Below are 13,899 nucleotides of genomic sequence, written 5' to 3' on the forward strand. Positions count from 1 at the left end.
GCTGATTGGGAGTAAAAGGAAAGACCATTTAATTTTTTAAAAAAGTGAAGTCAGAGTTCTTAGGTGTTGAGATGAATAAACCTTATTCACAGTTGATTCAAAACGCCTGAAAATAAGAAATAACAGATAATAGTAATGTTATTCATGGTTTATTAGAACGTAATTATTATCTGTAAAAGCTATTTCAGAAAAACATTTCATACTTACTTGTTCAAATTACTGCAAGAAACAGCAAAACTTGATAACTAATACACAAAGAAATTCACCAAATGAAAAATCTTTCTCACTGTCTCACAACAAATGATTTTTGACTGAGAAAATTTTCTCATTTCCTTACCTACCATAACCAAGGCACATTATTGAGAAATTCTTCAAGATCTTGTTTTTGTCATCTTACGCCTTTTAATGAAGATGGGAACAATGACAGGGAAATAGATTTGAACGAAAAAGTTTTGTAAAGAGCGCGAATGATAGTGTGATGTAAAATTACTCCTGCTAGAAATTTTAATAAAAGTGACTCGAAAAACGGTGCTAACTCGGTAACTCGTGGCCCGATTTTAATGAAACTTGTTTTATTCTGTTTCTATTCTCAATACAGGGGGTACCATATTCTTACAAATATGGCACTATTGTGTGCCGTTTTTACTGTAATTACTTACAGACAAGCAAACAAACAAACAATCTCAGCATTTTAGTAGTATATAGAAGATAGACAGATGTATGTGATACTTTCATAAGTCAGCACAACACCTAAATGCTACATTCAGTGGCATGTTTGTTTCTAATTAATGCTTCACAAAGCAAAACAGCTTATGAAAATTACATTACAGTGTCAAATTCATTTTCAATGATCAATGCAGTATGTTACATTAGCTTGTATGTTGTTCAATGATAAACATCTTAAACTTATTGCGCTTATGTTGCCATCTTTTGACGAAATAGGGAAATAGATTTGAACAAAGAAGTTTAGTAAAGAGTGCGAACAGTAGTGTGATGTAAAATTACTCCTGCTAGAAAATTTCATAAAAGTGACTCGAAAAACGGTGCTAAATCGGTAACCCATGGCCCGATTTTAACGAAACTTGTTTTATTCTGTTTCAATTCTCATTTCTCATTGCTGTATTTAATTATAGATAAACAATCTCAGAGTTTTAGTAGTATATATACATATATTTTGTTTAATAATCAGATTTTTTTCTTTTCTTTTTGTTATAAATATTTTAACTGCATTGTCTATTTTTCTTTTAATATTTAAAGTTAGGTCTACATTAATACCTCTGCTGATATTTGCTGAAAAGCCTAAAGTTTGTATAAAGTACTAAAATGTTATATGTTCATGTAGATTATTGCTAGATAGTAGTTTATTTTGTTTATATTTTTAATTAATAAGAGAGTGTCAAAGAAAAGGATGTAGAGATATTTTCTTTGTAATCAGGTAATTTTACTCTCTTTATTTCCTTTGGACATGAATGTTTCTGTTTTCAGTACTTATTTATGATTGACATGTTATAAGCCTTGAAATTAGTGGAAATTAGTTATAAAACCATCTTTGAAAATTGGTCAGGCACAACTGACTGATTGATTATTAACCAAATATTGATAGCAATGTAGCCACTAATTAAACACTTCTTTGTAATCCTTAATGTTAATGAATACTATTGCACGTTTTCTTAATTAGGGGCATTTTATTTGTTACTTTGTCCTTTCTTGCTGTGGGATTCAGTGTTACTTATCATGATAGTGTAACCCAGATTCCTCTAATTTTGATATTGCATTGATATGCCCACTCAGTAGCTACACACTATATGGCAGCAAAATGTGCCCATGACAATGTGTTAATTTTTGATAAAATGTTATCAGGAAATGCATTTTACATATAATGATAACAGTAGTGGATTCCATGTTACTCTATTTTAGCTGTGGCATAGCAGCTCATAGAACAGCTCTGACTTTGTTTTTTATTTCAAGTACAAACTTTTAGCTCTTAGCCGTATCATCTCTTGACCAATTTTAGATCTAAGTACAGTTTTGGACTCAGGAGGTCAAACCTTTTTATTGATGTATTTAACCATGCCCAAGATCTCATAGATTAATTTACTCTAATCCTGCCTAAAAGAATTTCAAATGCTGCAGCTATTTAGGATATCCTTTTGTTTAATTTTATATTGTTTGTCTGTTACTTTGTATTATATGTGACATTTGTTTCATACTATTATCACCAGACTGTGAAATGTGAAACATGACTTATGTAACAGTTATGTATGTGTACAAAATAATGCATTTTTTATTTATTTTCCGGTAAAGAAAATTTCTTTAATTAAATTATTTATCATTATTTATATTGAATATATGCTAAGTATCAGATTGGTGTGATGTTTAACCTATACAGGAATGTCAGTACTGCCTTCAGAATTCAATAAAAAAAAAAGATATTTAATGTTACAATTTTATCAGAAGATTGCTTATAAATGCATTTCACACATTGTTTATAGTTTTTCTAGCATATTTAACAAAAAGTAGAAAAAGTGCTTCTGATATGGTACCTAACTCTTTTCACAAGATTAAGCTATTCTCATTCAGTGCTTCTCTCTATATGCAAACTTTCTTTATGCATACTACAAGCCTTGCGCCCCACCCCCTTTGTTGGAATTACTATATTCCAACATGTCTCTCATATAAATCACCATGCATCATCTCTTAACCAATAGTAGCATGATATGCTCACGTGACACGTGTGATTATTCACTTCCTGTTTTGGCAGCATTTGAGTTAAGATGTCTTCTTTTGTGTGCTTAGTGCTTCCCATGTGACAAACAATTTTTTGTATTCTCGCACGAAGTGGTTCCTTTTTTAGTTTATTCTTATTTATACCAGTTCATTCTTGTCACTATATTTTGCACTCGATAATTTGTGCACATTTTCTTGAGATGAATTCTGCAGTTCACGCTTAATGTGGTATTCACAGATTTCATGTCTCAGGTTTGTGATATTTTATCCCTTTCCCCTATATCTTATTCACCTCATCCTTCCTTGTTATATGAGACATCTTCTCACTCATTTTTGATATTTACTCCTTTCTCAGATATTTGGGTACATGCTAATCAATTTGTCTCACAATTATGTGAGGGGATCAGCATGCCATTCCCCCAGAGGGCTTCTGATCAGTACACCCTTTCTTACCATTGTGTGGACTATCTGTTTTTGGATTAGCAGTTGTTGGGTTCATTGTTACATGTTTGGGAGGCAGCTCCGAATCTAATGTTAGTCTTATCCATGCTCAATATTCTCACCTTTGTCTTACCCTAACTAACCTTCTACAGTATCTTTCTTCCATGCATTTCCTCTCGGAGAAAGTTTTTCCATGGATACCCTTCACCTTCTCTCATCTACATTATCCCACATTTTGTCCTTGGCTCTGGTGTTACTTAAGTGGGTTCTTTGTTGTTGGGACCTTATAGGTAGGGACACGATCTTGGCTCAGGTCAATTTACCCTCAACATATCTCAGGGACGTACGTCTTGCACCTTTTCTGAGACGTTATATCTTTGAGACAGTCCCAGAAACCATCGAGCCTTGGATGAAATCAGCCTGCTAGGACTCCATCCTTATGAATTTTATCACCCGTCTGTCTCAGTCAGAGCCTCATATGCTTCCTGTTCTCATCGCCACCGGTACCGGTGACTACTCTGTTGGTTCAGATCTTGTTGGAGCTCGACTGTTGGAGTTTCTTCCTCACTGGCATCCCTTCATCGATGATCAATTGGTGATATGGGTTCTGTCAGAAGGATTCGCTATCCAGTTTCTTTCCCCACCTCCGGTTTCTCCTTGCCCTGTTTCCTTTCTCACCCTGAGATGGGCGTTTTCCACAGGGTTGTAGATGATGAAAATGGATGTCATCAATGTTTACCTCCACATCCTGAAAGCACTTCTGTCTCAACCTTATCTTTGGTTTGTCCATCTCAGGGTGGTTTAACAATTGTGAGCCCTCCCCTTCAGGCTTGCCTCGGCTCCTTATGTGTTTTGTTGCATGGTCTGGGCTTTTTCTCATCATCTTCATGCTATGGGGATACAATTTCATTATTACATGGATGACTGACTTCTTTCAAACAGGAATGGGCTACATATACTCACCAACTCCTTTCTGTGGCAGCTTGGGTGGACTGGTTGATCAAATTGGTGAAGTAAATCCTTTGAGTCACTCAATATCTCGTCCATTTGGGGGTCTTTTTCGACACCAATATCAGTCTCTCTCTGCCTTGCCTTTACATTTTTGTTCCATTGAACTTTTAGTTCACCATACTCTCTTGGGCTCAGTCACTTACTGCTCATGAGGATCTGTCACTTTTGGGGATGTGGTCCTTCATGACTGCCCGTATGAGATTCCTCGTCTCCCCATCCTGCGTCTTCATGCCTGGCTTTTGTCCAATCCTTGGTGAGAAGGTCCGGTTTCACACGTCGAGTCGCCTCCTTGTTAGCTAGTTCCTTACAGCCATCTTCCATGGAAGTGTACCAATGTAAGTGGAAAGTCTTCCACTGTTGGTCTGCTTACAGGGGATTTCCTGCTGACAAGCCTTCTGTGGCTCATGTGCCAGAATTTCTCACCTGGCTTTTTGATCATGGGTCTTTGATCTCCTTTTTTTCTGGAAACTGGGTGGCCCTATCCTCTGCCTTCTGTTTTTCCTGATACTGTAGGGTTTTTCCATTCCCCTGTTCTTACCATGATCATGCGTTCCTTTTAGATTTGGAGGCCTCCTAGGCATCCTGCCCTTCTGGATTGAGACATTAATGTGGTCCTTCATACCCTCAGTTTACTTCCATTTGAACCATTTTCCTCATGCTCCTTGTTTCATCTGTCCCTTAAAACTTATTTCCTTCTTCTCTTGGCTTGTGGACGTTGATGGTCTGATTTGTTTGCAATTGATGTTTCATGTACCCTTCATCACTCTACCTATCTTCTCCTTTATCCTGATCATTCCTTCCTTCCTAAGACCTCAGCAGCTTGTTGTTCATCCTTTTCTCCTATATCTCTTCCTTCTATATCCCATCATTACCCTCAGCCAGATCCCTATAGACTTCTGTGTCCGGTCAGAGCCTTTTGTTGTTCATCCTTTTCTCCTATATCTCTTCCTTCTATATCCCATCATTACCCTCAGCCAGATCCCTATAGACTTCTGTGTCCGGTCAGAGCCTTTTGTTGATATATCGCATGTACCGCTACATCTTAGGGTGAGCTCAACCAACTTTTTATCCCATGGCAATCCTCCTCACTTCGTGATCTTTCACATTCTACCTTACCAATTGGGTCTGCCTTTTGGTTCATTTGGCTTAATTTTTCCTGCCTTTTTCCTTCCACACATTGTTCCATGTTTCTCCCATCAGATCAGACATCTCACCTATTTGCTCGCTTCTCATCCTCGTCTTCCGATGGAGGAGATTCTACAATCTGGCATGTGGACTACTCCCAGTATGTTCATCTCCCATTGTCTTCATCGTATCGCACTTTCCTGTGCATCAGGGTTTTGTCTTCCACCTGTGGCCATTCTCCAGACTTTAGTCCAACTTTAACTGGTAAGTTTTCTTCATTTTCTTTTTTTTTCAGGTGCTTTTCTCTCCATTTTTATCACATGGATCCCTTTCTGTGGTGAGTGGTGCCTGACCAGGCATTCTTTAACTCTAAATCCACACTGTATGCTATGTTGACTCTTGCTTTCTTGTCCATGGCTTCTCTTCACTGCATTGTCACCCTCCTTTTCTCAAGTAGAGTATGGAAGTCCTTATCACTTCCATTCCAAACCGCTGGGATTGTTGACTATGGAGGCACCCTCCTGAATGCATTCCAGAAGGAAGAGATTAGAACCATTCAGTTGAGAGTAGGGCAGTGGTGTTCTGTTGATGTAGATGCGAGGTGGCCTCTGGAGGAGTTGAGCCATCACTTTGCTGGTTGATGTGGCCTCCTTATCATAGTTACACAACAATACTGTAGTTGAGCCATCTCCATTACTGAAGACGTGGCCTTCTACTAACATTTACACAACCAATGGAGTTGAGTTGTCACCTTCCTGGTTGACGTGGCCTCCTGCTATACTTTACATACACACTGGATACTATACTATTTCCACAACCAAGGGAGTTGAGCCATCACCATACTAGATGACGTGACCTCCTGATACTATTTCACAACCAAGGGAGTTGAGCCATCACCTTACTGGATGACGTGGCCTCCTGATATACTTTACATACACACTGGAGTCGAGCTGTCGCAATTGCAGTTCACCCCTTTGATTGGGAGACCTCATTCTACCTTCTCGTAGAAGTCAGTTCCAAGTGTAGAGATTATGGATTAGAGTGAACCAATCAACATTAGTCCTCACACAAGTATGGGTTGTTTATCTTCCTCTCCCAGTTGCTCTGTCTATGTCTTTGGTCACAGAGGTAGTACGTGGGATTTTACCAGTGATATACTTGACTAACCCTCATCCTCTTCTTATGGGTGTGTTATTGCCTTCGGTTGGTACTGGCCTGTGCCATGGTTGGGGGAGTTGATTCCATGTGACAGACATCATTTCCATACCGGATATTAATTCCTGGATTGATAGATTGGTGGTGATCCTTGTGACATACACAGAAATTGGTGTGGATCTTAATCTCCAATTCTTGGGTTTGAGGTGAAGATGGTATGATCCTCATCCTGCCCTTGTGTGGATGTCAGTACCCCACGAAGAGGTTTTGGATATAGTTGACTTACTGAGTATGGTCCGCCATGCCCTAGCCGCTCAGAAGTGGTGCAGTTCCCATCTTCCCACTTCCTTCTCAATGTGGGATTCTAGTTAATCTTATGAGCAGAGGTAAGTGTTGTATCAGAAGTTATAATTTTCCTATACTGAAAATGTATTACCAATATGTACTTACCTCTACTCACACTTCCCACCGTTCCTCCCCAGTTATCTGCTGCCCACACCTTCTTCCAAACTTCGAAGTGAAGGTTTGGTATTGGAGTGTAGAGGGAGTCACATATATCACGTGAGCATATCATGCTACCATTGGTTAAGAGATGACACATGAGAGACATGTTGGAATAAAGCAATTCCAGTAAAGGGGGGGGGGGTGCAAGGCTGGTGGCATGCATAAAAAATTTTGCATATAGAAGGCAGCAATGAACAACAATAGCTAATCTTGTGGGAGGAGGTAAGTACCTATCTGAAATACATATTCAATATAGGAAAATTATAACATTTGAACTTTGTGGATTTGAAACAAGCCTAAGATGTAGTTCTCATTTTTATTCTTTCCCAAAGACACTTTTACATAAATGAATTTAATAGCTGTGTGAACTTCTTTATTCAAGGGATACAGCTGTAAAAATGACTTGACTGTTTATAAATAATTGACTAAGTTACTTTGACTTAGTAAGAAAATTAAAGTCTTTTATACTACAACTGGGTCATATAATTTCAATACATGACAAGGATATTTTTTGACAAGCTGTTAATATTTTGGTTTGTGGTAGTATGCATTTTTCAAATATACAAGTACATAATATACATAACCAAAACTGTGGTAATGAGGAAACATTGAAACTAGGTAAGAGATATTGTTTTACATGAAGATTCAGCATGTATTAAAAAAAAAGAACAAGCATTCACAAATGTTTTGAAACTATTTTTAATGATCAATTATCATGTAAGTAGATGAAGCTAAGTGATAAATATTTTCTGAGGCACCATAAATGTCATCGTTAAATGCCAGGATGGTGCTCTAACAAATAATAAAACTGCTTGTATCCCTGATAGTCAAAATCAGTCACTCAGAGTGTATGCTTTTTTGAGCTATCTCACATTTTCTTTAATTTTTCTACTGTAAAAAAAAGATGAGAGAAAATGATGAATATTGACTCATCTGACTAAATCATTTTTAGCAAAGTTCTGTAATTTCCATTTTGTAGTCAGTGCACTATTGCATGCTCAGATATTTATATTTCAGTTATAAATTATTTGTGTGTGTGTAGCCAATGCACTGTGGTAGCCCATCAATTTGAACTTATGAGATACAGTTTTTTCTGAGTTTGAACTCTGAGCTTATTTTCATTGCCATTGTCTTCCGGTTTTTATTCCACTTTGTAGAAGTTCCAGTCACATATGTTGTTCTTCATGCCACTGTTAGTCTTTACATTTGAGGTTAACCATTTGCATGACATGAAAATTAAATGCTCCTGAAGAAGAAAGGTCTAGGAAAGTTTCAAAAGTGCTCGGGTTATAGGGTATCATATTTATGTGTTAAATTGATTTCTTGAACCTGCAGGTTTTCCTAACATCATGAAAAATAAAGGAAATAGAACTGTACTTAGATAACATGGTAAAAAAAAATGGAACTGGATTTAATGGAAGAAAATGTAAATATACTGAAATATTTTAATTTTCTTTTAGAAAAAGCACATGGTCAGCAGGTCATATATGACATAAAATGAAGACAAAACATTACAGCAGTCCTTAGCACTTCCAAGACATGTACCAAAAATCTGCTTGAAAACCCAAAACTGCCTTCATATTTTGCCTTTTCTATGTAACTGACCAATCCAAAAATTGGATCACATATATATCTCAAAATATTTCTGCTCCATGTGAGTGTTGTAGAACAATGCTATGCACACAGGATAAAGTAGTTCAATACAACCATCTCAGGAAACAGTAGATGGTTTACATGACTGAATTCTGCTACAGTGTTTAATTAACACATGACCTTAACTGGATTTAGCATGCTCTGAATTAGAACTCTAGAAATTTAACAGTTTTGGACATATGAAACATATAAACTGTAAGAACATGAGATATTTCGTTTTTGCATATCACATCACCATAAACACTATTACTGTTGGAAAATAAGCAGTCTGTACAGCCTGGGTTACATGAATTCAGATGTATATGTCAAGTGACCCTATCTACTGTCATTCCTCACTTGAAGAAGTTTATTACATTCTTTTTGCAAGACTTGATGATGAAATCAAAGTTCAGTTTTTTGATTTGTCAGTTTATTGAGATAGTTATATGTCTGTTGATGTTAAGTGTTTGATATTTTCTAACTTTCATGTTTTGAATTTATATTTTTTTTAGGATTAAACATTTCTGTAAACACTTTCATGGTGTTTTGTCTTAATATTTTGCAGGTATACATTTTTTTAAATGTTTAGTTATATGTACGTACTTAAATGAATGATAAGAGAAATAGGAAACTTGCATAGTTTATGCATAAGTGAATCTGACGATTCATCTTCACAAAGGATATACACAATTCCAACCTAATGCAAGAACCAAATTGTTAGTCTAGTATCATGGCCAGGATTTGAATTACAGTATATATCTCTTAAAAGCTTTAACTAACCCCAGAGGTATATAACTTCTTCTGGAGCTGAGGAAGCATGAATAGTCTGAAAGTTAAAAATTTGTCTTTCATCAAGCAGTAAAATTAATTGTAATTTTTAAGTTATATTATGAAAGATATATAAAATATTTGGCACCCAACAAGTTCTGATAAAATATTTGATTTATTTTTTAAAAAATTATTCAAAAACATCTTATCTTATAGAAGTTGTGAAAACTCCACCTTATTTTTAAATGTGTCCACATGAATTTTCACTGCTATATGATGATGTAATGCAGCAAATTCCTCCACCAATAGGAGTTTCCAAGCACAAATCCTCCCTCTAATTTCTGATGTGAAAATCTTCATTCTTTTCTTTGGCACAGTCAATTCGGACGGGTTTTTAGTATGCTGAGACTTGCAATTTTTTCTTGACTTTCAATCTGATTGAGATTAACATACACAATATGATTTTACAGATCACTGTGAACTCTATCTCTGCTAATGTGGGTGGTGAGATTCCTCACACAGAATATCGTACCACCATTTCTGCTGAAGTTTTCTGTGGAAGACATAACTATCATCTTGCATCATATAACATGGTTCTTATGCAGCCAGGACCCTCTGTTGTTATCCCTTCCACTCATTTCCTTTGCCAATGTTTTGGGCTTGACATTGAAGAGGATGACTTTGAGTGCTTTTTTCCACCAAATTTTTTAAGAATACTTCTGTATCTAATGAATATCTTCTCACTTTTCTGTTCACCTTATGTAAACCTTCTATTCTTAGTTTGGTGTCCAGTACTTCCTCCAGGTTCAGCTTCACTCCTGCTGTTTTATACTTTGTCCTCCCTACCTTCCAGGTAGAACATAGAAGTTGCTGTTTAGATATAGTTTATTTCTTCTTAACACGTAACTAATTACATAGATCTAGTTCATTACTTCTTAATGTATAACATACAGAATATGATGTTTCTTCATATTTATTTACTCCTCAGATACACATATAAAGTAATCATAGTTTATTACTCCTTAACATGTACACATAGTAGATACTGTTTAATTATAGCTAATTACTCCTTAATGCATATACATGGTAGTTAATGCTTCAATCTAGTTATTTCTTCTTTGACATGTACACTTAGATGATAATGTTTAATTCTGTTTCATTACTCCTTACCGTGTACACTTAGAAGATAATAGTTCAATATCATTTATTCATCCTTAACATATAACACATTGATGATAATAATTAGATTTAATTAATTACTCCTTAACATGTACACATAAAGGTTAATGTTTCATCATAGTTTTTTACTCCTTAACATGTACTTGTAGAAGATAATCTTCAGTTTTAGTTATTTACTCCTTAATATATAAACATGGAAGATGATGTTTGAATCTCATTCAATACTCTTTGACATGTAACATGTTGACGATAATGCTTCATTCTAGTTCATTACTCCTTAACATGTTCACATAGATAATAATGATTAGATCTGGTTCATTACTACTTCACAAACAATTGGAAGATAAGGTTTAGACATAATCAGTTACTCCTTAACATGTCATACATTGTAAATAATGTTTAGTTGTGGTTACTTACTTACTCCTTAACATTTATTTATAGTAGATAATGTTAAATTTCGTAACTGTACACATAGAAGATAATGTTCAGACATAGTTTGGGCCTATTCCATTCATTCATAATGCCTATTTTTGTCTCCATCGCCCCCCTCATGTCCTTGCTCTGTTTTGGAACACTCCTTGAAGGGTCTTTTTGGTGGCCTCTTACTGGTGATCCTAACCATAGTTTCTATTACTCAGTCTCCTCTCATATCAACCCTGACTTCCCTTTCCTAACATTCCATCCCTTCTGATCCACCCCTACATATCACTCTACACATACCCACTTGAGGTTTCCTTATGGTATTTCTAAATATAAATATATTACGTTTCTGTTCGATCCAGATTGTATCCATTCCCTGGACTATCATGGAAAAAGCCAACACCAGAGTTGTGTACCTGCCTACTTCTCTGGCTCATGCCAGTCAGCTTTAAATTGCACTGTCTCCAGTAAAAGACCTTTCTGGACAGAGAGACTGATGGTGATCCAAGCACATCCTCTGGGCCTCCCCTACATGAATTTTTCCCTATTGTTGAGTGGAGCATGGGAGACCCTTGCTACTTACCAGCTCCCGTTACTGGAATGATGGACCACTGAGAATCCTCACTAACTGGGAGATAACCATTGGGGCTAGAACTAGTGGTTCCTCTATAGTAGGAAGAGGGGCTGGGATGTTTCTGGAGTGTAGTGTGGTTCACCTCACATAGATATACATTAGACACATCACAATCTTGAAGTGGAATGTGGATACATATAATTGTATCACTCATTTATACATACCTTTCTCTCACAATTACTGTTCCTGCAACTGATATGAGCCCACTGAGTCTGACAGTTTAGTAGATGAACCAGTCACTATACAACTGCAATGTATCACTCACACACCCTGCTTGTACAGTAGGCAAGGGGCTTGTAGTGACTGGTGGTTGAGGAGGTAAGCGTGGATACTTATCACAAGTGTCCTTCTCCCACACTGTTTTTCACCTGTTGAGACTAATGGTAGAGGAGGTGAGCACACAAGGTACAGTCTGAATGAGCCCCAACCTCACTACATGTATTGGCTGTCTGATGGCTTATGTTTGAGTACTTGTACACAATAATTGTGACCTCTAAGCCTCTTCTTATACACAGAAAAAGAGTATACTCTAGATGAGACAAGATGCAATCTTCCATAGGTATGCTCCTTTGGATGCTTTCTAAAGGAAGCTCATCTAGGTAATCTTTGCACCAGTCCCTCTACCATCTCAGTGTTGCATTCTAGCTATCTGTATATGGAGGTGAGTATTCCTTTCAGAAGTTAACATTTTCCTTACCAGAAAATGTATTTCCAATGGATACCTTCGATAACATTCCCACCCATTGTCCCGACTATATTGATGCAACTGTCTGTATTGCTTCATTAAAGAATGAAGATTCTCACATGCGAATGTAGATGGAGGATTTGCATGTGGAGGTGTGTCACATAGAGAGTTTTGCTGTATGATACATCATTGTGTAGTAGTGCAAGTTCACATAAAAACGTGAAATTTGGTGGAAGTTCTTACAAGGCTGGTGGCATGTAAAACCTCTCAGGCAGAATGAGTGAACTCAAGAGTATATAAGTATCTGTTGAAAATACATTTTCAGGTAAGGAAAATTTTAATATTCTCAACATAATTTGGCCAATCTAGCTAATCAATAAATTAAAACATCTTGTATAATTGACTAAAGGATTTTCAATTAAGGATGGTAGACCAGACATTTGGTCTCTGCATTTGTTATAAGCTCAAGTAATAAAAATAATTATAAATTTAATGTACATACCTACTAAAGTTTCTCTCATTTGAATCACAAAGGAGTAGCTATTTAGTATAATTTGAAGAATGGATTGGTTGTTCATGGTGATAAGATCAATGTTACATGTTTGTAGTATTTGAGATGCTTGTATTTGAATATAAAATTTGGTTCATAAAAAATCATTAATTTTGGCACCCATTTAAATGAATTTTGTTATTCATGAAATTTATATGACAAGCATATTTAGGAAATTATAACTTTTATCCATTTATTATTACATAAACGTCATATAGATTATTTCTTTTATTAACAGGTACAATATTTATTCACTGATAAAACTGGAACTCTAACAGAGAATGATATGATTTTCAAACATTGTTCGATTGATGGTGTCAAGTACACAGAACATGGTGGCATGCTTTGTAAAGTATCTAATTTCCTCCAAGGGAATCCAGACCTTGTTTTCCAGTATGTGGTGAGTACTAAGTACAAATGAACAATTGTTTTGCATATCTGTGATATTTACTCTTATTAAAATTTATAACCTGTGCTATCTTCTAAAGCCATGGACTGTATATTTGTGTGGGAATATTTTCATTATTAAAAATAACCAAAGATAAAAAATATCAGAAATTGGAATAATGAAAGAGTATTTTAATAATATAAAATCTGTCTAAAATTAAATGATCATAGAATGAAAACAAATCCCATACCAAACTTTCCCACCATTATGGCAGCACAATTAGATTAAATCTCCCACATCCTAATTGAGTTGATCATACTTGTATTATGTTTTAGATGGTTTGTAGAGGTGTCCTACACTGCTTGTGTGATTTTCAGTCGAATGATACTTACAAACAGTTGAACTACGTGTTTTCCATTTTATCTAAACCTTATTTTTGTAATTTTATTTTGATAGTGTTTTCTTGAAAACAATATTAACATGCATACAGTTTTTCAGTGTTTTTCTGTTTGTATTTATAGCTGTTTTTTTTTGTTAAACAAGACCGATGTCTGTAGGTTTACTTTCTTCTTAGAATTCTTCTCAAGAAGTCGATAAGCCGTCTTAACGTTGTTAGAACAACGGGTAAAAGTTGTAGTTAGTGATGAGTTGGCCAACTCATCACTAACTACAACTTTTAC

General features: G+C 35.9%; 1 protein-coding gene across 2 annotated transcripts in view; it reads left to right on the forward strand.

The window, feature by feature from the left end:
- Window positions 1–13,899, forward strand: part of LOC106463507 (probable phospholipid-transporting ATPase IF) — a 152,599-nt gene that overhangs the window by 45,382 nt on the left and 93,318 nt on the right. For both annotated transcript variants that reach the window (XM_022391031.1, XM_022391032.1), the window contains exon 12: window positions 13,070–13,231. In XM_022391031.1, the coding sequence (XP_022246739.1) occupies window positions 13,070–13,231 (162 nt within the window). The remainder of the gene's footprint in view (window positions 1–13,069; window positions 13,232–13,899) is intronic.

Source organism: Limulus polyphemus, unplaced genomic scaffold, assembly GCF_000517525.1.
Source record: "Limulus polyphemus unplaced genomic scaffold, Limulus_polyphemus-2.1.2 Scaffold1427, whole genome shotgun sequence".
NCBI classification, from domain to species: domain Eukaryota; kingdom Metazoa; phylum Arthropoda; class Merostomata; order Xiphosura; family Limulidae; genus Limulus; species Limulus polyphemus.